This window comes from Helianthus annuus, chromosome 14 (assembly GCF_002127325.2).
Source record: "Helianthus annuus cultivar XRQ/B chromosome 14, HanXRQr2.0-SUNRISE, whole genome shotgun sequence".
In the NCBI taxonomy this organism is placed as follows: domain Eukaryota; kingdom Viridiplantae; phylum Streptophyta; class Magnoliopsida; order Asterales; family Asteraceae; genus Helianthus; species Helianthus annuus.
Genome location: NC_035446.2, coordinates 110,919,751 through 110,947,513, shown reverse-complemented (window position 1 = coordinate 110,947,513; position 27,763 = coordinate 110,919,751). Strand labels below are relative to the sequence as shown.

The following is a 27,763-nucleotide window of genomic DNA, read 5'->3' as shown; positions in this document are numbered from 1 at the left end:
ACGAGTAATATGAAAATGACCAGCCAGTTGGGCAGAGTAGAATGCCAGTGCCCGAAGTAAAATTGCAGCTAATTTCTGTGAGTTGGTCGAAGCAACTATCTCTATTTTATATTGGTGAAGGGTGCCACAATAGAAAAATAAAAGGAAGGAATCATATTAGTCTTGTAAATTTGGACAATGATTCTTGAATGAATTTGATTGGTGGCTACTACTAGGAAATAAAATATATACATGATATATTATTATACACAATTGAGAAGACGCATATAGAGGTTACGGAACATACTATACTATACCACCGCATTCTTTTGATGAGTATTTGGGACAATCATTTATAACGAGCCCATGTGGCCTTTTATCAAGCCTAGCCTTTGATGGCTGGGAGGTGTTATTATTGGACTATATATACATCATTCTTGAATCAGCCATAGGGGATCGGAGGGACATCAGACGCACGAATACGATCACATCAGACGAAAAAGGAATAGAGATCACTACGGACGAAAGTCAGACATAGGTACTTGCTTGGCACGATTTTTGAAGGCAATTTAAATAGGATCAAGGCTACGGAATCACGGGGATCGAGCGAGAAGCTTGGAGATCAAGGAACTACCGGGTTTTACTATTCGGTTTCTTTTATTTTCTAGTTTTCTTGTTTTATACTAATGAATTCTTGTTCTAAACCTTGTTTGATTGTCTTTAAGATTATGTTTATTGGCTAAACACTTTTAACTACCTAGGCTTACGACAATGGTTTAATAAAGTTTGGATTTTTATTCGGTTTTAATGTGGTTCTTGGGTTTTCTTGAAAAGTAAATGATTATGATATTGTGATTTGGTGTATATGCATACTTGATATTGTTTGATCATTGATTATTGCTTCGTACGATTCTTGGTGACGGTCTTTATCACATAATAGAGTCGTGCTAGGGTTTTAGATTTTGGTGAGTGTCTATATCACGTAATAAATCTTTAATTCTTTAGGGTGAAATCGCGCGAATAACCTTAGAAGTAATATTCGGTAATCTTATAAAATCAAGTGTTCTACTAATCTTGTCGCTGTAAGGCTCGGGGTTATTAATAGGTCTCGGTTTGGTATATAGCTAGGATTAGGTTTTGTAAGAAATCGGTCTTAGTTCCCTAATCAATCTTGTGTCTATTAAACCAAGTTAGAATACATAGTTGCCTTATACTTTCGCGCTGTAAGGTAGATTGTCATATTAAGGCACTTTTCAAGAAGTTAGAGGACTGTAAGGAAATCTAACAACCGGTAGTCGTAACGGCCTAGGTAGTGCCGTAAGTTTCACCTCGAGAAGGGTTGAGGGGCTTAGTTGGTGTCTTAATAGGTTTAGTATCAAAAGATCCCGGTTCCATACCACATTAGTTTCGAATAGAAATCCACTCCAAGTTAAACCTGCGCCTAGCCTAGGTAGTCTTCATCGCCACTGGTTTAAGTCTTCGTCCAAGTTCGTGTTTAGTTAATTTAATTAATTTAGTTTAGTCTTTATTTGCATTTTTGGGATATTTTTAGTGAAAACCCCCCAATCAAATAAACAGGTAGAAAGTCGTGTCAGTCTAAGTCTAGATAGAGTCGTTAACGTAATTAGAGCGTCTTGTGGGTTCGATACTCGGACTTACTTAGGCTATACTGCACTGACCGGTACACTTGCCGGTTGTGTGGTCTAGGTTTAGAGAGTTTTAGTTATAAATTTAAAACTTAGAGAGTCTAGTTTAGGGTTTAGTTTAGTTAATTTAATTAGACTACTTTTAGCACATCAACACATCATCAGTTGTAATGACAACAGTGGTTGAAACACCAGTTGTTTCAACAGCTGTTAGTCAGCCACCTTCCACTACAATAACCACCACACAAATCACCACCACTGAACCAACCAAAACACCACCAGCCTCTCCTAAACCAAAAAGGAGAATGATGATTTTGAAAGATGATGATTCTCCACCATCACCAACATCTTCACAACCATTGTCACTTGCTATAATTCCAAACCATGTTCCACTTTCTTCTGCACAAGCTTTTAACCCAAACACTGTCATTGTTTCAGCAGTTATCCAATATCCTCTGGAACTTATAGCAGTCAGAGAAGAGATCAAATCTTTTTATTCTGAAGATGACCCTGCTAAAAGAAACCTACCATCTGTCCAAGGATATCCAAGGCCAAATAATATTGAAAAATATTTGAAGATAAAGGCTCAACAGGCAGAGGATATTTCTAAAAGAAACACACAAGGAAAATCTGACAAGGAAATTCAAAGACATTATCAATTCGTGCTTACTCAAGTCAGTGCCTTGGAAAGGTTTGCAAAGAATCTTTGTCAGTAGTTATCAGAAAGAGATGATGAAACCTTGAGAAAATATTATATTGAGCACATTATGGCCTTCAAAAGGTACAAAGGTGACAAAGCTCAATATAAAGAATGGACAGTGGGTGAACTCAAAGAGGAGTTAGAAAGGATTGAAAAAATGAACAAGGACAAAGTCAAACATACTCCACCTGTTTGGTCAAAGTACATGAAAAATGTACCAGACAAGGTGTTAAGGCTGAAAATAATGAAAGAAGAGCTCATTACTGCTGATTTTGGGTCTAGGAATCAAGTGACAGGGTGGAAAGAAGAAAAGGCGATTGCTTCTTACCAAAGGCTGGAAGAACTAAGGAAGAAAAATCCTGATATTCCACAAAAGGCTGACTATCCTGAAACAATGGTTACAGAAAAGCCACAAAAGCAAGAATTCAGGGGATCCACTGCTCCACCTGCTGCCATCCTTTACCAAAGAAGGAAACAAAAGCAGATGGATAAATTAACAGCAGCAGATAAAGAAGCAGAGGATTATCTTGTGAAAGAAGGGGTTAAGCGGATGATAGTAGAAAGACTTGAATCTTCACAAACTCCAACTACTGCTCAGCCAGTTATTACCAGACCACCATCTCCAAACTCATCTGCAATAAAACCTCTCCCAAGAAACCCACTGGATTAAAAAAATACTAAAGTGGAAAACGGAAAAACAGTCCCACTTATTGACTCTAATCAAATCCAGTGGTGAAGTGAAGAAAATATCAAGGGAACAAGCATTAGGCCTGGGTGTTGAAGATCTGCAAGATCTCATTGATCTTCCACTGTGCAGGGATGAGGATAACACAGATGCCCTGGACTTCGAGTTACAACTTAAAGGACAAATAAGGGAACTGTTGATGAGGCAATAAAGATCTACAATAATGAAGGGTTTTGGCATCATCTGTTCCAGGGGGAGATTGTTGGGATTGAACCCTACCAAAGGAATAGTTGATTAAAGCCAAAACCAGATCAGAGCAGTGGATCCAAAATAAGCAGATGTTTGTGTTTCATTCTCTCCCCTTGAAAGTGGTTCTAACAACTGATGACCTTCATCCACTGATCCTTTACAACAACTGCTGCCTTACAACAATTGATCAAGTATAAAGACTGGTGAAGACTAAAGCCCTAATGATCAATCTACTGTTATGGATCAAGCACTGCTGGAGTCACAACAGTGGAAGGAGAAAGCAGTAGTTTAGTCTTTCCTTTTGTAATGTGTTGCAATCAGTAGTTAGCTAAACAGTGCTTGTATTAGATCAGTAGTTTCAGGTTGTTAGGAGGTTAGATGTCACTTTCATGGTGACATCAGCCAAGATACTTCAGTGGTTTGCTCGTGCTTATAAATAGAACAGTACCCTGTACTGTTCTATTAGCTCTTTCACCACTTGTCTTCCTGCATGAACAATTCACTGTGAGCTCAGGCTGAGGGGGAGTTTGTATTACATACATGCAAAGTTGTAATTGGTGATTGAAATAAATTTAATCATTCGGTTCAATGTTCAAACATGTGTGTTGAAAGCATTTCTCCTGTTTGATTGTGTGCAAAGTTTATTTCCATTTTAATTCCGCTGCAACTACTTGTTCATCTTCATTAATTCTTAAACAAAAACACAATAAAAAAGAAACTCAGATCCTAACAAAGCCCATAGAAATACCTAAGTCTACAATGTGAGTCATTCTCTTTTTCTACCAAACTGTTTTTCAAAACCTCAAATGTTTTCAGTTATACTTACAGTGATTGAGTCTATGTATTCTACAATTGCTGCCGGTATATGGGGGTTTTATATACACTACTAGTAATCCGTTACTATTGGACAATGGGTTAGCCAATGAGTAATATGACAACAGTCATGGAACTCGGAACATGACAAATACTGAATGAGTATATTGGAAGATATAAACATTGTAATCGCTCTCAATACTGTAATGTTATAACAACTAATGTTTTTATAAACTGGAATGTACTCGCCAGTATTTATTACTGATAAAATATTTTTAAAACGCGTTTAAGGTAACTTAATGTGAAAGCTATTAGAAGTCAGCCGTGGAGCACCAAAAGCTTAAAGAAGTGGCTATAAAAGTACCTAAATAAAAAGGAGATCATGTTTTTAAGAATTAGGTTTTATCGATATAAATGTATTGTGAATAAAACCTGGGTATTATCCCATTTATTTATTTATTATAAAAATTTGGTGTTTTGAAACTCTGAAATTATTTCCTAAATACGATTCTGATGAAAATTTTCTGCTGCGTAATTAATAAACACCGGTACCATCTGACTGGTTCACGGCTCCCGCTCCCAGGGTGGGGTCGGGGGTTGTGATACCATCCATCCTCTTAACCACACTAGACATGCCCTTCCTTGCGGCCGCCCGATGCTCCGGTCTTCGGCTAACCATCTTGCGGTCCAATGGCCAATACGCATACGGCTGAAACTTCCCCTTCCTCTTCAAATCTCACCTGCCTTCTTACTAGAGTATTCTGAACCCGTATAGGCCCAACCGGACTAGCCAGTTTTCCTGCATTTTTCTGTCTTTCGAGATGCTGCTACACTCCTCACGTCAGTGTCTGGCCCTATTTCCGTCGTAACGTCTCTTTTGAAACTTTAGTTTGCATCCATGAGTCTTAAGCCCATTTGTTATTGTTGTTGTTGTTGTTAATGCGGTTTTTTCCTTCATCTGTTATTGTCTACAATCTTAAAAATCAACTTTTGTGTTCTTTGGTTTTCACATGTCAAAGTCAATTTTGTATGGCATTTTACATTTTTAATGTATATTAATTTACTAGTTTATAGTCCCGTGTATTGCACGGGTTGAGTGACAAGATTTGTTGTATTCGAAGAACATAATAATTACAAAATTTGAATTATTCTTGATATTGCACATGTTAAATATAAATTTTGATATAAACACATGTTACCCTAACATGAACTATCCATACCAAGTTATTGAGAATATAATATTACTCGCTATAAATGACGCATTTAAGCAAATACATTATATTTATTTGTTACTTTAGTAATAATAATTAGATATACATAACATATATATATATAATAATTAAATTTATATATTATGTTATGATACGTAAAGAATGTGAAGTAAATTCTTAAATCTCATCCTTATCTTACGGAATGAGACGAAGTACAAAAAAACTGATGAACACATAAAGGTTTCCTTAAAATTTTGGGATGATAACAAGAAGACTCTTAAATTTTAATTGAAATGGGGTTGGTGGCGATGTATATGTATTGTGGTGGGTATATCTAATTATAATAAAAGATTTCAGTTAATGTCATATAATATTCTCTCTTTCAATTCATTAATAATATTATTATCTATTAATTAAGTTTTGTTTGAGTTAATAGAGTTAATAGATAAATTCATCCATTTAGTTCAAATAATCACTTCACTTCACTATTTTTAATATATAAATCTCAAATCCGAGTGTTATTATTTTACATATTTTTTGTGGTGTTGATATGAAATATTAATGCATATAATTATAAAATAACATTTTTAATAACGTAACACCATGTCTCTTATAATAACAATTAATTTTTTTTCAAAGGTAAACATATCATTTAATTATATTTATACTTGATTTATGCAAAACAGATAAAGTAATCAAACTATATGCTTATCCATTTTCAAAAATAATAAAATCATAGATAATTTATATGTTATTTAATCATAAATTAGAATTAGAAATTAATGAATTAATAATATCATTAATGATTTGAAGGAGAGAATGTCATGTGCTATTAGTTTTATTAGAATTAGATATTTATATTTATTTGTTATTATATGTTTAGAAATATTAGATTATTTGATATTTATTAATTATTACTAAATTAATGGAGAAAGTGCCATGTGGCGTTAGATAAACTCATTATCATAATTAGATGACATGTGGCATTAGAAAGACTCTTTTATTATAATTAGATATTTGTATTTACCTATGTAAATTTGTATATGTTGTCGTTTTGAATGACTAATCCACGACCAAATACGGACATGTATGATCGGCTCCAAAGGAAGTTGGATGAGGTCACAATGTCCGCTCGTAGGATGTCACAAAGGTTGGACAACCTCATGCAAAGGATTGCTAGCATTCATCAGCTCAAATAGAGCCATGTGGCAATCGACTTTGAAGGGTTGCTATATAAAAGTGACTCGCCTATGTGCGATATCCTAACCCCCTCAAGAACCGAGAGCCGCCCAGCCCCTGGACAGCTGGAGGGAGCTTGCTTGGCTTAAAATGTTGCTAAGGAGTTAGATTAACTATAACTGAAAAAAAAACTAGTTGTAAATTTTGCTATGTTATTGGGCTATTTAAAGTCGAGATGTTAAAGTGATCGTTTTCATATAGTTAACGTAACACCACCATATTTGCAAGGGGCATGTGGAGACGTTGCATGTGTAAATGAACATCTTTTAGTAAAAAATCTATTGTTATAAGTTATTGGCCTGGGACAATGATTGAACTATTATTTTTCCCTCTAACATGTGTCTCTTCATATAGTTTAATTAGTTTGTGTATGTTTTGACATCGCCTCTTTAAACAAATGCATTACACCGCCTCAACATGCGGCTCGTGAATTCCTAGTTAGTACTATTCCTGAATGTATAACTATCTATGCACATGATATAAGTGTGTGAAGCTTGACTTACTGTCTTTTAATGTTTTTTTATACACATGCGCCCCTACACCTCAATCAAGTATATGTCTGTTTGTGAACTTCAATAGAGTTATTGTACGAACTCACTTTATTAACTTTTTTTCTTTAAATAATTTTATGTTTCTATCCATGAACTTTTATCAAATTATTACACAACCCTTGAAATTTTAATAATGTTCATTTTTCCTTTTTGTAACCAACGTTTTTTCTTTTATCTTTTTTATATGGTTATTTTTTTAAATTTAACTTATTATAACTAAAACTAACTTTTAACTTTAGACGTGATTATTTAACCGTGTAGTTTGCTTATTTTTACCGTTGTTTCAACGTATTTTTTAAAATAGTAATGCACAAGTTGTCGAAACCGACCCTTACATATTTCTCACCATATCTGAACCCCCAATGCAACGCGTTACTAACATTCATTTTTATGTTTTCTCTTTGATTTGAAACACGTGTCCAAATCCTTTTCGGTGACTTTATATTTTGGGTTTGTTTTTCGATTGCTAAACTGAGTGTCAGTATCCTATTAATACCGTAAAAAACCAGACCGCTACCGGCCCCGAATTCCCGTCATTAACAGTGTTTTTATTGTGTCTAAGTCTCCATTTAAAGTATTAAAAAATTTCGGGTTGCCCCTGCCACAAAGCGCACGTTTAACCCACTAGCTGTATTATATTTTCTAACAACAATAAAACAACGTGACTTTCATAACTTTTCTATGCTATGCTATGATAACATAGAAAAAACGAGTTTGAAGTTCTCTCTTAAAGCTAATAATATTTTCATAACTATACCAAAGCCTATATTATTCATAGCTAGACTGATTGGTTATACCTAAAATAACTATAGAACCAACCCAATCTTCTATATTACATTTTCCATGAAGGTAATAGTAGTTTGATGCAATTGGCATGTTTGGGCGGCAATATTGTTTTTCTTTTCTTTTTTTTTTTTTTACATCTTTCGTTTAATATTACCTATACCACAAAAGGAAGGTCGGACACTTCTCTATTAGTCCAACCAAGTTACGATTTTATACTCAGTTTAAAATTACGATTTCACCCTAGTTCAAAAGAATTTTTTTTTGCCCTCAGCTCAAAATGACAATTTTGTCCTCGGTTAAAAATAACGTTTTTGCCCCCAGTTTAAAATAAAATTATGGTTTTACTTCCAACTAAAGTTACAATTTTGCCTTTCGTTCAAAACACTACAAAAGGAAGGTTGGGGAATAGTGCAAGGCATTCCCAATTGGTCTAGCCAAATTACGATTTTATCCTCAGTTTAAAATTACCATTTCAACCCATTTCAAAATAAAATTTTGGTTTTGCCCCGGCTCAAAACTACAATTTTGTACTCAGTTAAAAATTACGTTTTTGTCCCAGATAAAAGTTCCGATTTTTCCCTTGGTTCAAAATATGATTTTGCCCCAAGTTAGAAATTGCAATCTTGCCATCATTTTTTTTTGTCAAAACTATTGACTCAATGTAGTTTTTATTCGTGTCAAACAGCTGCCTAGCACTCGCTCATTGATCCTGACAAATTACTGTTTTGCCCCAGCTCTAAATTACATGTTTGCCATTGTTTTAGTTTTTTTTAGCAAAACTATGGTACTGTTTTAGTTTAGTCGGTTGACTCGGTGTTTTTTTTTAAATCGTGTTATAAGTAGCATGTACAAGTAACCGAAATACATATGTACATGTTATCAAGCTAAGAAATATTCGGTTTTGGCGCTCCGCAACGCGGGCGGCGCATACCACTAGTTGAGTACATTTGAACCTCATCGTCCGGTGTAAAAAATACCCGCAAAATAAAAAACCAAAAACTTCATGACACAAAGTTACAAAACCATCAAAATAGAAGGATCTTTTATGCACCATCCTCAAATCGTCAAAAAACTGAAACTCGTTTGTTCTATAAATTTCGCGAGTGCCTACGAAGCGTGTGTGTGAGTAGGGCGAGACCTGCTTGAATGATCACGTAAATGAAGCATCGGTTTCAGGCCCCTGTTCTTCAAACCAGTACAATCAATCCGCAAATTCACTCTCGCGAAACCTAATTTCGTACAGTTCTAATCTCACTAGCAACTAGACAACCAAAAGTTCGCATTAAATTAGCCCTAGAAATCAACAACTTCAAGTTCAGTTTCAATTTCAACTGCAAAGGTTGTTCCTGTTCGCTTCAATACTGTTTTGGAGTAAAGTTAGGGTTTCATCAAGCCATGAGTCCAATTCAGAACTTCGAGCAGCATTCTCGCCATCTCATGGAGCCTGACCTCCGTAATTATCTTATCTTACTCTTTACACACGCACATGATGTATAGTAATTGTTGAAATTATATGAATTGTTTGTTGATTTTTCATTTTTTGGTACATTAGTTCTGTGTGTGTGTGTGTTTGTGGTGATTGAATTAAGCAGGAACATAAGCACTTAAAACACACAGGCACACACAAAATCATGAAGTTTTGACTTTCGAGATGTGTTTTATAGGTGATTTGTGAGTTTAATAGTGTAGTACTTTGAAGTGTGACTAATAATGAGTTTTTGTAGCCCTAGTTTCACTAAGAGTTGAATTGCTCTATTGAATGGTTGGTTAATGAACTCTAGATGTAAAGATGCTGGTCAATGATTGTTGTTTTTCTCTCTGTGACACAGCTATACAAAACAGGCTTCAAATGGCGATGGAGGTACGGGATAGTTTGGAGATTACACATACAGGGGAGTACTTAAATTTCCTGAAGTGTTACTTCCGTCCGTTTTCTGGGATTCTGTATCAGATAACAAAGCCGCAGTTTACTGACAACCCTGAGCATAAGCTGCGAAACATTATCATTGAAATCCTTAATCGTCTTCCTCATAGTGAAGTGCTAAGGCCTTTTGTTCAGGAGCTGCTAAAAGTTGCAATGCATGTTCTTACGACTGATAACGAGGAGAATGGATTGATTTGCATTCGCATCATATTTGATCTTTTGAGGAATTTCAGACCTACACAAGAGACTGAAGTGCAGCCTTTTCTTGACTTTGTGTGTAAAATTTACCAGAACTTTAGGCTCACAGTTAGCCATTTCTTTGAAAGTGGTGCACTTGTGGCTCCAGCAGTGCCACCACCTTCATCGATGTCAGCGTTACCTTCCCTTGGTGGTGACGATGTTAAGCCAATGGAAATTTCAGATCAAGTTTCGTCCACTGCATCAAGCACGGGGTCTGGACAACTTAATCCTAGCACTAGGTCATTTAAGATTGTGACAGAGAGTCCGTTGGTGGTTATGTTTCTCTTTCAGTTGTACAACCGACTTGTTCAGACTAACATCCCTCAGTTATTGCCATTGATGGTTTCTGCTATCTCAGTCCCGGGTCCTGACAAGGTTCCACCACATTTAAAGACCCACTTCACGGAGCTAAAAGGGGCTCAAGTTAAGGTAATGTTTTGGGATCATCTTTGTGTTCATCCTTACTAACTCATATTTGAACCACCAAGCTCTCGCATTATTATGTATACTTATCTGTTTCTGGTCCTATTGTTGCAGACGGTCTCATTCCTGACGTACCTTTTGAAGAGCTTTGCTGATTATATTAGGCCACATGAAGAAAGCATATGTAAAAGCATTGTGAACCTGCTTGTGACTTGTTCAGACTCTGTTTCCATTAGAAAGGCATGACCTTGATCTGTTTGACCCTAATTTACTGTTTTAATGTTTCTTATAGTTTGCGGGCTGGTATATATTATATATATTTTTCTTATTACGTGCAGGAATTGTTGATAGCATTGAAACATGTCCTTGGAACGGATTTTAAGAGGGGTTTATTTCCTCTGATTGATACACTCTTGGAAGAGAGGTAACACTGATATTTTCCATTCAACGTAATGTCTAAAGCATCATTTGACAATTTTGTGAACTATGTTAGGGTTCTCGTGGGAATTGGTCGGGCTTGTTTTGAGACATTGAGGCCCTTGGCATATAGTCTCTTGGCAGAAATCGTTCATCATGTTCGGGGAGATCTTTCATTGTCCCAGGTTTGTGGCTTGTTTTGAGACACCGAGTGTTGCGGCCATTGCCATACTTTATTATCATTTAATTTATTAGTTTGAGCAAATAAATTATAGTTCTGTCCGTTGTTTGCATGCATGTATCATCTTAACTTTAGTCTACCAGCAAACATATATTTTAAATAGTAATTACACAAGTAATTACACCAATGGAAAGTAGGGATGAGGATTTGGTACCGGGTACCGGTACCGAACCGTACCGTACCGTGTATATTCGGTACCGGTACCCACTTTCCCCATTTTTCGGTACCGGTATTTACGGGTAAAACACTGGTAAATACCGGTACCCACTTTTCCCGTTTTTCGGTACCAAACGGGGTACCGTGCTCATCCCTAGTTCAATGTAGTAGAAATGACCTTGTGATGAATAAGTAAGCAACATTAGAGACTATTATAATGCGTGATGCAAGATACATACGGGGGAGGTATATGTACTTTGAAATAACCAGTTGAATAGCTTCAATATGTAGTAGAACTTATATTAACTAGTTGATCAAAACACTTTTACTATTTTGGATAGCTGGATGTATATTCCATGTGTTTTTTTAAAGTGTTAACATGGTTTATTTCGTATGGCATTGTAGCTTCATTCATTGCTTCCACTTTTGTTTGAAAGTAGTCATACTTATCAATATCGATGCATATATAACAAATGGGCTGTTATGTGCTCTTTTCATCATTTCATGTGTTACCTGTCTCACTACTCTCTTTTAATATTTTTCTGCAGTTGTCACGGATTATCTACTTATTTTCGAGTAATATGCACGACGCCTCATTATCTCTCAGCATCCACACCACATGCGCACGGTTAATGTTGAATCTGGTATAGCTTGGATCTCCCCGTTTAAAGTTTCAAGATTATTTCAACCTCATATTTCTTTGACTCCCAACTTTATGTCAATAATGTGTATAGGTGGAGCCGATTTTTGAGAAAGGTGTTGATCTACCATCCATGGATGAAGCAAGGATCTTATTGGTAAGATTATTTCAACCTCATATTTCTTTGACTCCCACATTGGCAATTTCATGATGCTTTTTTATTTCAGATTAATGATAGCTGATTCTTATTTTATATGTAGGGGCGAATATTGGATGCTTTTGTTGGGAAATTTAGCACCTTTAAGCGTAGCATCCCACAGGTATACTTCACTTTGTTACACTTGGAATTTTTTTGTTCAATTCAGTTAAAATGGTGAGGAGTGTTATTATCATGCTTAAAAGGCCTAAGTTTATTCATCAGTTTATGTATGACAAGCTTCTTAACAAATTACAAATGATAATAAAAATAAAGTAGATGATCATGTCTTGCAGGATATTTCTGTTAGTTGCTTCTTCCCCATTCCAATGACTCTTGCATCTATCTACTAATTGTGATCATTTTTCATGACAGCTTCTGGAGGATGGAGAAGAAGGAAAGGACCGATCCACCTTAAAGGCAAAGCTTGAGTTGCCAGTGCAGGTTATATTAATCTTCCTAAACTTTTCTCCCCATGATAACCAGCTGTTTCTTATGATATGAGGCATAGGCATACCGTATGTTGCACACTGACACCATATTGAACATTCAAATTATCTGGCAGGCTGTTTTAAACATTCAGGTTCCGGTAGAACATTCCAAAGAAGTCAGTGACTGTAAACATCTGATCAAGACCTTGGTTATGGGTAAATTTCCTCCATTCTTCTATAGCTGATTTGCATTTAAAGATGATCTCTTTCTCTATTGATGTCATATCCCGTAAAAATCTCAAAAAGGTTTAGTAATCCATATCTTTTAATATCCAGGAATGAAAACAATAATATGGAGTATCACACATGCACATCTGCCCCGCTCACAGGTTTCACCGTCCACCCATGGGACACCTCCACAGATGCTTCCAACAACCCCACCTAATTCATCCCTAGGCCAGCATTTCAAAGGGCTGAGAGAAGAAGAGGTATACGTTTTCTATACAATACACGCTATTACAGAATAACATGATTATTGATATGCGATACTAATTTGAGATATGTATTGGGTAGGTATGGAGAGCTTCTGGTGTCTTAAAGAGCGGTGTCCGTTGCTTAGCTCTCTTCAAGGAGAAAGATGAAGAGAGAGAAATGATCCATCTTTTTTCCCAGATTTTGGCTATTATGGAACCTCGAGATCTCATGGACATGTTCTCGTTATGCATGCCGGAACTTTTTGAATGCATGATATCCAACACACAGCTTGTGCACATATTTTCTACTCTTCTTCAAGCACCCAAGGTTTTTAAACCATTTGCAGACGTCCTGGTTAATTTCCTAGTCAGCAGCAAACTTGACGTTTTGAAACATCCCGACTCCCCTGCAGCAAAACTTGTTCTTCATCTTTTCCGCTTCTTATTCGGTGCTGTAGCCAAAGCTCCAGCAGAATGTGAGCGTATTTTGCAGCCTCATGTTCCCGTTATCGTGGAAGCCTGCATGAAAAACACCAGTGAAGTTGAGAAACCACTTGGTTATCTACAACTTCTTAGAACAATGTTCCGTGCCTTAGGTGGTGGAAAATTTGAGCTTTTATTAAGGGACTTAATTCCCACTCTACAACCATGCTTAAACATGTTGTTGGCAATGCTCGAGGGCCCTACAGCTGAAGAAATGAGAGACCTTTTACTTGAGCTTTGTCTAACGCTCCCCGCACGGTTAAGTTCATTGTTACCTCACCTTCCTCGATTGATGAAACCACTTGTTATGTGTCTTAACGGGAGTGATGAACTAGTCAGCTTAGGGTTACGCACACTTGAGTTTTGGATTGATAGCTTAAATCCTGATTTTCTTGAACCAAGTATGGCAAATGTGATGTCTGATGTGATTTTAGCATTATGGTCCCACTTAAGGCCTGCACCGTACCCATGGGGTGGTAAATCTTTACAATTACTTGGCAAGTTAGGCGGTCGTAATAGACGGTTTCTCAAAGAGCCACTTGCACTTGAGTGCAAGGATAACCCAGAGCATGGGCTTCGATTAATTCTTACATTTGAGCCTGAAACTCCGTTTCTGGTACCTTTGGATCGATGTATTAATCTTGCTATAGCAGCTGTTATGAACAAGACCGGTAGCATGGATGCTTTTTATAGGAAACAAGCTTTAAAGTTTCTTAGAGTATGCTTATCAGCACAACTTGATTTGCCCGGTCGTGCAACAGATGATGCGTTAATATCTCGACACTTATCGAACGTTTTGGTCTCCTCAGTTGATCCGTCTTGGAGAAGACCGGAAGCGTCTGATGTTAAGGTTGATTAATTTTATTGTTATAGTTTTTTGTATTTTTTTTTTTATTTTCTGTTTGAAGCTTATTAATTTCTCTTGCAGACTGACTTGGGAGTGAAGACCAAAACACAACTAATGGCTGAAAAATCGGTATTCAAGATGCTGCTCATGACCATTCTTGCTGCTAGCGCAGAACCTGAATTAGCTGACCCTAAAGATGAATATGTTGCTAACATCTGTCACCATTTTGCAATCATATTTCACTTGGAAAATTCTTCTACCAACGCCCCTGTATCAGCCATTCCTCTTGGTGGTCCTTTACTGTCATCAAACACAAGTAACAGTTCGAAACAAAGAAATGGTAACAGCTCAAATCTGAGAGAACTGGACCCTCTGATCTTTCTAGATGCTCTTGTGGAAGTACTCGCGGATGAAAACAGACTTCACGCCAAAGCCGCTCTCAACGCACTAAATACATTTTCCGAGACTCTTTTATTACTAGCTCGATCCAAGCACGCTGATGTGCTCATGTCAAGAGGGGGTCCTGGTACTCCTATGATCGTTTCTAGTCCATCGATGAGTCCTGTATATTCACCACCTCCAAGTGTCAGGGTTCCCATTTTTGATCAATTATTACCTCGTTTGTTGCATTGCTGTTATGGATCCACCTGGCAAGCTCAAATGGGTGGGGTTATTGGTCTTGGTGCTTTAGTGGGAAAAGTTACTGTTGAAACTTTATGTGTTTTCCAAATGCGAGTTGTAAGAGGGCTTGTATTTGTTCTTAAAAGACTCCCTGTTTATGCTGCAAAAGAACAAGAAGAAACTAGTCAGGTGCTGACTCAGGTTCTGCGGGTGGTTAATAACGTTGATGAAGCAAACAATGAAGCCCGCAGACAGAGTTTTCAAGGAGTTGTTGAGTTTCTCGCTTCAGAGTTATTAAACACAAACGCAACTGTAAGAGTCAGCAAAATTGTGCAGTCTTGTTTGGCACTTTTGGCTAGTAGAACCGGCAGTGAAGTGTCGGAGTTGCTTGAACCACTATACCAGCCTTTGCTTCAGTCTCTTTTAATGCGCCCTCTTAGATCAAAGAACGTTGACCAACAGGTTGGGACTGTGACAGCTTTAAATTTTTGCCTTGCCTTGAGGCCGCCTCTTCTTAAGTTGACTCCAGAGTTGGTCAACTTTCTTCAAGAGGCGTTACAGATTGCCGAGGCTGATGAGACTGTGTGGGTCGCAAAGTTTATGAACCCTAAAGTTGCCATGTCATTAACTAAACTCCGCACAGCTTGCATCGAACTTTTATGTACAGCAATGGCGTGGGCAGATTTCAAGACTCAAAATCACTCCGAGTTACGTGCAAAAGTAATTTCCATGTTTTTCAAGTCATTGACAAGCAGGACACCAGAAATTGTAGCCGTCGCTAAAGAGGGATTGAGACAGGTATATCTTTAATATCTTAATGGTCGTTAACTCGTTATTACCTCAATGCAGTAGGACTTTGTGCATTTGATAAAATTGTGTTATATTTGGTTGGTATTTAGGTTATTCAGCAGCAACGAATGCCTAAAGAACTTCTACAAAGCAGCCTGAGGCCCATACTAGTTAACTTGGCACATACCAAGAATCTCAATATGCCTCTACTGCAAGGTCTGGCCCGCCTCCTTGAACTTTTATCGAATTGGTTTAATGTGGCGTTGGGAGGCAAACTGTTGGAGCATTTGAAGAGATGGTTGGAACCGGATAAACTTCAGCAGATTCAAAAATCTTGGAAAAGCGGCGAAGAACCAAAAATAGCAGCTGGTATGTTGTGTTTTTATATTTTGATAATGAAGATGATTTTTTTCTCATATCATCGTATTTAAATACACTTGTATTAACTTTAATGCAGCTATCATCGAGCTGTTTCACTTACTCCCAAGTGCAGCAGGGAAGTTTCTAGATGAACTTGTAACTTTAACTATTGATTTAGAAGGAGCCCTTCCGCCTGGACAGTTTTATAGTGAGATCAACAGTCCTTATCGTCTTCCACTGACAAAGTTTTTAAATCGTTATCCACAAGCTGCTGTTGATTATTTTCTTGCTCGATTATGTGAACCAAAATATTTCCGCCGGTAGGAACCAACTATGTTTAAGTTTTGACTTTTGAGGTTAAACTCCTATTCTGTAAAATCCTCATTAAGCTAATTCATTTGAGCATGATCCAGATTAATGTACATTATACGGTCAGATGCTGGTCAGCCCTTGAGAGAAGAACTTGCAAAGTCACCAGAGAAGATACTTTCAAGTGCATTCCCTGAGTTCATCCCGAAAGCTGAGTCATCAACGGCTCAGGGATCTCTAGAAACTTCTTCATTAGGAGTTGATGACAACACTCAGCCTCCATCTAACCCCACTGCCCCTAGCGTCTTGCCAGACGCTTATTTTCAGGGTCTTGCTCTTATAAAAACATTGGTCAAACTCATTCCTGGATGGTTGCAGAGTAACCGCATTGTTTTTGATACATTGGTTTCTTTGTGGAAGTCCCCTGCAAGAATATCTCGGCTGCAGAATAAGCAGGAACAGAGTTTGGTGCAAGTAAACAGACTTCTTCCTTGTTTCATCGTTGTCATATATTGTGCGATATTCTAATTTTTATTTGTCATAACAAAATGCAGGTGAAAGAAAGCAAATGGCTGGTCAAATGCTTCTTAAACTATCTACGCCATGATAAAACTGAAGTCAATGTCCTGTTCGAAATCCTCTCAATCTTCTTATACCATACTCGGATTGACTTCACCTTTTTAAAGGAGTTTTACATCATTGAGGTATGTATGCATATGAAACTTCATATATCTTCCAAATAAAAAACTGAGTTTATGTTTGTAAATTGTGAAGTCTGATTGTATAATTTTTGTTTAGGTGGCTGAGGGCTACCCATCCAGTATGAAGAAAACCCTTCTTTTGCACTTTCTAAACATCTTTCAATCAAAACAAATGGGTCATGATCACTTGGTGGTCATCATGCAAATGCTGATTCTTCCAATGCTGGCTCATGCATTTCAGAATGACCAGACATGGGACGTTATAGATACCGCCATTATCAAAACAATTGTTGACAAACTTTTGGACCCTCCTGAAGAGGTGACTTACCGACCCCCCGTGAGTTTTTTTAGTATTTATAGCTTAGTTCGATAAGGGCCCCGCTAATCCCTTTTATCTTGCACAGATCTCTGCTGATTATGATGAGCCTTTGAGGATAGAGCTACTACAACTTGCTACTTTACTTCTCAAATATCTCCAAACTGACCTTGTACATCATAGAAAGGAACTCATTAAATTCGGGTGGAATCACCTAAAACGCGAAGACAGTGCTAGTAAGCAGTGGGCCTTTGTCAATGTATGCCACTTTTTGGAGGCCTATCAAGCTCCAGAAAAGATCATATTGCAGGTATATTCTGTATACATGTATACGAGACACATTGAGATTTAAGTTGGGATACTTAGTTTTGTTCTGCCAACTTTTCAGGTGTTTGTTGCTCTACTTCGGACATGTCAACCAGAGAATAAAATGTTGGTCAAACAAGCCCTTGATATATTAATGCCAGCACTTCCACGAAGGTTGCCGATTGGTGATAACTCCCGTATGCCAATTTGGATACGCTACACAAAAAAGATTCTTGTGGAGGAAGGACATTCGATTCCTAATCTTATCCATATTTTCCAACTCATTGTTCGTCATTCAGATCTTTTCTACAGTTGTAGGGCCCAGTTTGTACCTCAAATGGTCAATTCCCTCAGTCGCCTTGGTTTACCATATAATACCACTACAGAGAACCGACGACTTGCAATTGAACTTGCTGGGTTGGTTGTCAATTGGGAGAGACAAAGACAAAATGAGATGAAAATAGTCAATGATGGTGAAGGCACTAGTCAGAGTAACGATGGGTCAAACCATGGTTCAACTGGTGCTGACTCTAAACGGTCAATGGATGGATCCACATTAAAGGTTGAGCCTGGTCTTCAGTCTCTTGGTGTCATGTCACCTGGTGGCGCCTCCTCAATTCCAAACATAGAGACACCAGGAGGATCTACTGGACAACCAGATGAGGAATTTAAGCCTAATGCTGCAATGGAGGAAATGATAATCAACTTTCTGATAAGGGCAAGTGTTTATATTATAAAAATATAAACTTGTGTGAAAATTTATAAAGTCAGTCAGTAGTTGATTAATCATTAATATATACTTAACAGGTGGCATTGGTGATAGAGCCTAAAGACAAGGAAGCAAGTCTCATGTATAAGCAAGCTTTAGAGCTCTTATCACAAGCTTTAGAAGTGTGGCCAAACGCTAACGTAAAATTCAACTATTTAGAGAAGCTTCTGAGCAGCATTCCACCAACTCAGTCGAAGGACCCGTCCACTGCTCTGGCCCAGGGTTTGGATGTGATGAATAAAGTTTTGGAGAAACAGCCACATTTGTTCATTCGCAATAACATCATTCATATTTCTCAAGTATGCTAATAGCCTAATATGCCATTATGCATATTTATGTTTAAGTGTCTTAACAGTAATTAACTAATTATCAATAATGTTTCTTTGTTGCAGATTCTGGAGCCCTGTTTCAAGTATAAAATGTTAGATGCTGGAAAGTCGTTGTGCTCTTTGTTGAAAATGGTTTTTGTTGCTTTTCCATCGGAAGCTTCTAGTACCCCACAAGATGTGAAGGCATTGTACCAAAAAGTTGAGGAGCTTATACAGAAGCACCTTGCGTCTGTTGCAGCTCCTCAAACAGCTGGTGAAGATAACTCTGCTTCTATGATTAGTTTTGTGCTGTATATTATACAAACCCTAGCAGAAGTGCAAAAGAATGTCATTGATGCTTTTAATTTAGTTCGGGTTCTCCAACGTCTGGCTCGTGATTTGGCATCTGCACCTGGATCCTATGCTAGACAAGTACGCCTTAAAAATCTGATAGAATATTTTACTCTTTTTTTTTTTTTTTTTAATACGGCTAATTGGTAACAAACTAACAATTCCTTGTTTCAGGGCCAAAGAACAGATCCAGATTCTGCAGTTAGTTCGTCTCGTCAAGGTGCGGATGTTGGAGTGGTGATTGCTAATCTTAAATCTGTCATGAAACTCATTGGTGAAAAGGTCATGCTTGTGCCGGACTTCAAAAAGTCGATAACACAAATTCTAAGTTCCTTGCTCTCTGAAAAAGGAACCGACCACACAGTGCTTCTTTGCATCCTCGATGTAATAAAGGGATGGATTGATAAAGATTTCGGTATGCCTGGAATGACTACGACTTCTGGTTCTTCTTTTCTTACTCCAAAAGAAGTCGTATCCTTCCTTCAAAAGCTTTCTCAAGTCGATAAACAGAACTTCTCCACAACTTCTCTCGAAGAGTGGGACCGGAAATACCTTGAGCTCCTCTACGGGCTTTGTGCAGATGCAAATAAATATCCGTTAACCTTACGCCAAGAAGTGTTTCAGAAGGTAGAGAGACAGTTTTTACTAGGCTTAAGGGCAAAAGATCCGGAAATGAGGATGAAATTTTTCTCCCTTTATCATGAATCTCTTCAGAAAACACTCTTCACACGGTTGCAATACATTATTCAAGTCCAAGACTGGGAGGCTTTGAGCGATGTCTTCTGGCTGAAACAAGGGCTCGATCTTCTTCTTGCCATATTAGTCGAGAATAAGCCCATTACACTTCCTGCAAATTCCGGCAAGGTTACGTCTCTTCTTGCTGCAGGCTCGCTTCCGGAACAATCCGGAGCACAATCGATGGTTACCGATGGATCTGAGGTGTCGGAAGACGTTCCCCTAACGGTTGATTCTCTTGTCATGAAGCATGCAAAGTTTATGAGTGAAATGAGCCGGCTTCAGGTTGGTGATCTTGTAATTCCACTGAGGGAGCTTGCTCATACAGATGCGAATGTTGCGTATCACTTATGGGTACTGGTGTTTCCCATTGTTTGGGTGACGTTATGCAAGGATGAACAAGTCAAACTCGCTAAGCCGATAATTTCTCTCTTCTCGAAAGATTACCATAAAAAGCAGCAGGGTAACAGGCCGAATGTAGTGCAAGCTCTTTTAGAAGGACTTCAACTAAGTCACCCACAACCTCGAATGCCTAGTGAACTCATAAAATATATCGGAAAGACTTACAATGCATGGCACATTGCGTTGAACCTTCTAGAAAGTCACGTGATGCTGTTTTTGAATGATACGAAATGCTCCGAATCCCTTGCTGAGCTTTACCGTTTGCTAAACGAGGAAGATATGAGATATGGATTGTGGAAGAAACGATCGATTACCGCTGAAACACGGGTCGGGCTATCACTTGTTCAGCATGGTTACTGGCAACGGGCTCAAAGTTTGTTTTACCAAGCCATGGTTAAGGCAACCCAAGGCACTTACAATAACACCGTGCCCAAGGCTGAGATGTGTCTTTGGGAGGAACAGTGGTTACATTGTGCGAGTCAACTTAGTCAATGGGACGTGCTGACAGACTTCGGTAAACTTGTTGATAATTACGAAATATTACTTGATAGTCTCTGGAAACAACCTGATTGGGCATTTTTGAAAGATAATGTAATTCCAAAGGCTCAAGTTGAAGAAACTCCAAAACTTCGTATAATCCAAGCATATTTTTCTCTACACGAAAAGAATGCAAATGGCGTCGGTGATGCTGAAACTATAGTCGGTAAAGGTGTTGACCTTGCTTTAGAACAGTGGTGGCAGTTGCCTGAGATGTCTATTCATGCCAGAATTCCTCTTTTGCAACAATTCCAACAGTTAGTTGAGGTTCAAGAGTCTGCTCGAGTTATATTAGATATCGCTAATGGTAGCAAATTAAACGGAAATCCTTCTGTCGGTGTGCATGGCGGTCTTTACGCCGATTTAAAAGACATTCTTGAAACATGGAGGCTTAGAACTCCAAACGACTGGGATAATTTGTCTGTTTGGTATGACTTGCTTCAGTGGAGGAATGAAATGTATAACTCGGTGATCGACGCATTTAAAGATTTTGCAAACACAAATTCTCAACTTCATCACCTTGGTTACCGTGACAAGGCGTGGAATGTTAATAAACTTGCCCACATTGTCCGCAAGCAAGGCCTTCACGATGTTTGTGTCACCATTTTGGAAAAAATGTACGGCCACTCAACCATGGAAGTGCAGGAGGCTTTTGTTAAGATAAGGGAGCAAGCAAAGGCGTATCTAGAAATGAAGGGAGAGCTAACAAGCGGGCTTAATTTGATCAACAGTACTAATCTGGAATACTTTTCAGTCAAACACAAAGCAGAAATTTACCGACTTAAAGGCGACTTTTTGTTAAAGCTACATGACTGTGAAGGCGCCAATCTTTCATATTCAAATGCCATCAGCCTTTTCAAAAACTTGCCTAAAGGGTGGATAAGCTGGGGAAACTATTGTGACATGGTATTCTTTCATTATTTATAACTTAAATCATGAATCAAGCCTTATAATTTCTTGTTTATACAGGCTTTTAAAGAGACTCATGACGAGATTTGGTTAGAGTATGCTGTGAGTTGTTTTCTTCAAGGTATTAAATTTGGCATTCCGAATTCCAGAAGCCATCTAGCTCGTGTTTTATACCTTCTCAGCTTTGACACTCCCAATGAGCCTGTGGGTCGAGCTTTTGATAAATACGTTGATCAAATACCTCATTGGGTCTGGCTTTCGTGGATTCCCCAACTATTACTCTCTTTACAAAGATCCGAAGCCCCACATTGCAAACTCGTTCTGCTCAAAGTTGCAACCGTGTATCCTCAGGTAAATATGATATATATATATATATATATATATATATATATATATATATATATATATATATATATATATATATATATATATAGGGTAGGGATCCTAAGAGAAGTCCACCCTATTTGAGAAACTTGAGAAGCATTCTGGACCACACGTTTCCCTAAGCTTTTCGTAATATACACGTATGTAGAGTTTAAAATTAACCATATACATATACGTAAATTGCCAAATCTTGAATTATACACATATGTGTATAGTCAATTTTAAACTATACATATGTGCTATGTTGTCAAAAGCGCAAAAAGCGCGCGCCTAGGCGCCCGGGCGCAGCGAGGCGCACCTATAGCGCCTGGTGGTAGCCTAGGCGCAAAAATGGGTTTTTTTGAAAAAAACGCTGTTGAGGCGCAAAAAGGCGCGCGCCTAGGCGCAAAAACGGTGCTGAGGCGCAGTGGATAAGCAGGAAGGAAAACTGAAAAAAATGAAACCGACTATTAGCTACATGATCTTAAATGGCATATATAATAGTTTTTTTAATTTTATATGTGGAATCTTATTTATTTTCAAAGCATAACGTATTTTTTATATTTTTTTCTCTATGTGCGCTTTTCTTAAAAAAACCCACGCTTTTTTTGCGCCTTGCGCCTAGGCTCCGGGCGAGGCCGATGCGCCTTGCCCGCGCCTTGCGTCTTTGACAACATAGCATATGTGTATATTACGAAAAGCTTTGGGAAAATGTGTGGTCTAGAATGCTTCTCAAGTTTCTCAATTAGCCTAGTGCTTCTCACACAATCCTAACCCTATATATATAGGGTTAGGTTCATTTGTGAACAACCCCCTTGATTGTGAACACTAATGAATCCTAGCCCTTCATTATCAATACACAAGTGTAAATTAGTGGCCAGGATTTGATGATGAAAATACACTAGTGTATTTTACGATTTGATGATGCAAATCAATGGCCAGGATTTGTTCACTCAGTTCACAAATACATTAGTGCTCTCTCTAGAACCTCACCCTATATATATAGGGATCACGAGAAAATCTTTGCGTGAAAACTCTCTCTAACCATTACTAAATCCTAAGAAATAAATCCTAAACCCCAAAAAACTAAACCCTAAAGGCTAACGCCTAAAAGCTAAAAATTGAATGCTAAAGCTAAACCCTAACCTCTAAAAGTTAAACTTTAAACCCCAAAAAACTAAACCCCAGAAAAATTACAACACAAATATCAATCGTTTGATAGAGTTTTCTTACGAAGAAAGAGTTTTCTCACGAAGAAAGAGTTTTATCATGATCCTCTCCCTTAAACCCTATATTATATTACTTCTTGAACTCTATATAGTTTATATCAGGTTGATTAACTTATCATATTATACTTTAGGCACTATATTACTGGCTTCGAACATATTTGCTCGAGCGTCGTGATGTTGCGAACAAATCTGAATTTGGCAGAATGGCAATGGCTCAGCAAAGGCTGCAACAAAACATGGTTGGTGGAGCTGACGGGAATGCCAGACAAGCTGTCGGGTCTTCGGCGTCAGACATGAACGGTCCACAAGGAACCCAGTCAACTGGTCCCGCTGGGTCACACGATGGTGGTAACTCTCAGGGTCAAGAACCTGAACGGTCCACAGTTACTGAAGGCAGTGCGCTTGGTGGTACTGGTAATGACCAGCAGAATCCTTCTGTTAATGATGGTGGTCAGAATGCGATGAGGCGTAATTATGCTATGGGTTTAGTTGCTTCTGCTACTAGTGCTTTTGATGCTGCTAAAGATATAATGGAAGCACTTAGAAGCAAACACACCAACTTAGCTAGTGAACTTGAGAGTTTACTGACTGAAATCGGTTCAAGATTTGTGACCCTACCAGAGGAGCGGCTACTGGCGGTGGTTAACGCTCTACTTCACCGTTGTTACAAGTATCCAACCGCCACAACCGCAGAGGTACCACAGTCTCTTAAAAAGGAGCTGTCGGGTGTTTGCAGGGCGTGTTTTTCAGCAGATGCCGTTAACAAACATGTTGAATTCGTGAGAGAATACAAACAGGATTTTGAACGCGACCTTGATCCCGAAAGCGCTTCTACATTCCCAGCCACACTATCTGATCTCACTGAAAGACTTAAACACTGGAAAAACATTCTTCAAAGCAACGTTGAAGACCGTTTTCCAGCTGTTTTAAAACTTGAGGAAGAAAGCCGTGTATTGCGTGACTTCCATGTGGTTGAAGTCGAGGTTCCCGGACAATACTTTACTGATCAAGTAAGTAATAAACCTGTCGTCTGCATTATATACATTATATACTTTTACTTTAATATTTTTTTTGTTTTAACTGCAGGAAGTTGCCCCTGACCACACTGTGAAGCTAGATAGGGTGGGGGCTGATATCCCGATTGTGCGTAGGCATGGGAGCAGTTTCCGTCGGTTGACTCTCATAGGCTCTGATGGGTCCCAACGCCATTTTATTGTCCAAACATCTTTGACCCCAAATGCCAGAAGCGATGAACGGATATTACAACTTTTCCGTGTGATGAATCGTATGTTTGATAAGCACAAAGAATCAAGACGTCGCCACATCAACATTCACACACCAATTATCATCCCTGTTTGGTCTCAGGTATGACATCTGTGTACATCTGTTCACAAATCAGTATTTTATAATATTTACAAGGAGTAAAATGCCAGTTTCGTCCCTGAGGTTTGGCTAGTTTTGCGACTTCAGTCCAAAGTTTTGTTTTTCCGTATCTGGATCCAAAAGGTTTGAGCTCTTGCCATTTTTATCCGGCTCGTTAACTCCATTAATTTTTCTCCGTTAAGTCAGGGTATTTTCGTCTTTTTTGTTAACTTAAAAGGCAATTCGGTCTTTTTCACTTTATGCCCAAGCATTTAGCTTAATTTACAAGTATTCAAACGGCCGAATTGCCCTTTAAGTTAACAAAAAAGACGAAAATACCCTTGGATGAAAGATTTCAAACCTTTTGGATCCAGATGCGAAAAAACAAACCTTTGGATGAAAGTTGCAAAACTGGCCAAACCCCAGGGACGAAAATGGCATTTTACTCTATTTACAAGTTTTCAAACATAAAATGGTGTATTTTCATTCTGCAGGTTCGGATGGTAGAAGATGACTTAACATACAGTACTTTTCTGGAGGTGTATGAAAACCATTGTTCGAGAAACAATAAAGAGGCTGACCAACCAATTGCTTATTTTAAGGAGCAGTTAAACCAAGCAATTTCGGGTCAAATATCACCTGAAACCGTAGTAGATCTTCGTCTACAAGCTTACAACCACATCACAAAAGATTATGTGTTTGACAATATATTCTCTCAGTACATGTACAAAACACTGTTGAGTGTAAATCATATGTGGGCTTTCAAGAAGCAGTTTGCCATCCAACTCGCACTTTCAAGTTTCACGTCTTTCATGCTACAAATTGGCGGACGGTCCCCTAACAAAATATTATTTGCTAAGAACACTGGGAAAATATTCCAAACAGATTTTCATCCAGCATATGATGCCAATGGTATGATTGAGTTTAACGAACCTGTTCCGTTTCGGTTGACAAGAAATTTGCAGGCGTTTTTCTCTCATTTTGGTGTTGAGGGTCTCATTGTCTCTGCCATGTGTGCATCAGCTCAAGCTGTTGTTTCTCCCAAGGTAACTGTTAACTAAATAATTCAGCCGTAAGTTTAAAATTTAGGATTAATTTCAAATATACCTTTACAAATTTTAAAAATTTCTTATATACCCAACCAAAACTAAAATATCATATCCCTTACAAAGTGGTTAAAATATCAAATATACCCAATTTATTAATTATAAACAATCTAATAAATGATCATTTTACTCTTATTTTTTAACTTCTAAGTTTTCATATGATGCTCATCTTTTAACTTCATATATTTATTTAACACATTTTTAGCTTAAATTTATTTTTACCCATTTTTATTTTTTTTTATTTTTACCCATAAACAATAGTATGCTCCATATATAATATTTAAGCTGAATAAATAAGGCTAGAAATGAGTAAATATAATATTTGAAGTTAAATGTCATGTATGAGATTTCTAAGTTTTAGAAAAATAAGGGTAAAATTATTATTTATTAAATTGTTTTTAATGAATTGGGTATAAGGATATTTCAACTACTTTGTATACGATATTTATAATTTTTCATGGGAATATGTATATATGATAGTTTGCACGTTTCCAGGGATATATATGAAATTGCCCCTAAAATTTAAATCACTGATCGCTAACTTGGCTTTACATGTGAATTGCAGCAAAGTCAACATTTGTGGCATCATTTAGCGATGTTTTTCCGTGATGAACTGTTATCATGGTCATGGAGAAGACCTCTTGGAATGCCTTTGGCCCCAGTGGTTGGTGGTGGTAGTTTGAACCCTGTTGAATTTAGACAAAAGATCACCACAAACGTGGAGGAAGTGATCGGACGGATCAATGGGATCGCGCCTCAATTCATATCAGAAGAGGTATGTTTTGATGTTTTCATTCATTTGATCTTTATATCGAGCCGGGGGTCTAACTGGAAGCAGCCTCTCTACTCCTACGGGGTAGAGGTAAGGCTGTCTACTTACCCTCCTCAGACCCTACCTTAGCTTTGCTATTAGTGGGATTTACCGAGTATGATGATGATGATGATGATGACTCATTTGATCTTTATCTCTGTTCGACTGTATGATTTTGACTAATATTTATTTGATGGGGATTCAGGACGAGAACTCAGTGGACCCACCGCAGTCAGTGCAAAGAGGTGTAACTGAACTTGTCGAAGCAGCTCTTACTCCCAGAAACTTATGCATGATGGACCCGACTTGGCATCCGTGGTTTTGATTTTAGCAAGAAGGCTAGAGGCATACGATATGTAGATGTACATGCTAGCTTTTGAGTTGTATATATGCAAACTAAAAACTCTCCTTGACTTTGACTGATTATGATTGGCTGCGTGGGATTTATGAACTAATTAGAACATAAGCGTTTTGATGATTACATCTTTGATTTATAATCGCGGTTGTTGGTGATGAACACATTGCGTGTGACCACCATTTGGTGAGCAACATGTGTGCTCATTACCAATTATTAACATAACTACTGAACATGATTTTGAATGTGTTAAACTTGAAATAACTAAAGAGATTCGCACTATCACATTAAGTTCTAGTTAAAACAGAATGCAGTTACTCATCTAATGTAAATTTAATCAAGTAACTAGAGTTTTTTTTTTTTATAATTGTCGTTGGTGGCCCAATGAGAGAAGCAAAGTTTCTAGGATCATCAAAATTGAGGTCATGGGTTTAAGTGAAAAAGAAAACAAAAGTGTACGATGTTATGGTTTACAAAGACGTAAACAATCAAGTATTATTACGTTCATGGTTGCAAAAGTCGCTAGGCGCTCCCTAGTCGGATTTGTGAGTGCTCGGACTAGGCGGAGAGTACTCGGGCCTCGAAAACCTACCTTGTCGCGAGTACTCGAGAAGTACTCGACCTTCGAGACATTGTTTTACAACCATGATTACGGTAATATCGTGAGAGGCCAAGTTAACTTTCGTATTTGTTCTCATTAATTTATTGACGTCAATAGTATGTGTGTGTGTTGTATTATTCCGTGCCCTTGAAAAGTTGGTTTACTTAATTTTACTTAGGGTTTAAGGAGTGCA

General features: G+C 37.9%; 1 protein-coding gene across 2 annotated transcripts; it reads left to right on the top strand.

The window, feature by feature from the left end:
* The first annotated feature begins 8,970 nt into the window (after positions 1 to 8,970).
* LOC110908999 (transformation/transcription domain-associated protein) lies at positions 8,971 to 27,095 on the top strand. 2 transcript variants are annotated; one of them, XM_022154002.2, is made up of 29 exons: positions 8,971 to 9,312; positions 9,689 to 10,452; positions 10,561 to 10,686; positions 10,785 to 10,870; positions 10,940 to 11,048; positions 11,809 to 11,904; positions 11,995 to 12,057; positions 12,161 to 12,220; positions 12,472 to 12,540; positions 12,662 to 12,743; positions 12,864 to 13,015; positions 13,101 to 14,333; positions 14,412 to 15,749; positions 15,851 to 16,109; positions 16,198 to 16,420; positions 16,514 to 16,883; positions 16,964 to 17,113; positions 17,208 to 17,447; positions 17,515 to 17,736; positions 17,815 to 18,450; positions 18,540 to 18,800; positions 18,894 to 19,241; positions 19,335 to 21,740; positions 21,804 to 22,094; positions 23,467 to 24,345; positions 24,422 to 24,700; positions 25,192 to 25,743; positions 26,369 to 26,578; positions 26,820 to 27,095. In XM_022154002.2, the coding sequence occupies exons 1-29, from the start codon at positions 9,255 to 9,257 to the stop codon at positions 26,937 to 26,939; spliced, it is 11,682 nt and encodes a 3,893-aa protein (XP_022009694.1). In that variant the 5' UTR covers positions 8,971 to 9,254; the 3' UTR covers positions 26,940 to 27,095. The 2 variants fall into 2 exon arrangements, with proteins under 2 accessions (XP_022009694.1, XP_022009695.1); XM_022154003.2 differs by having other exon boundaries at positions 8,972 to 9,312; positions 17,208 to 17,429.
* Positions 27,096 to 27,763: the final 668 nt, after the last annotated feature.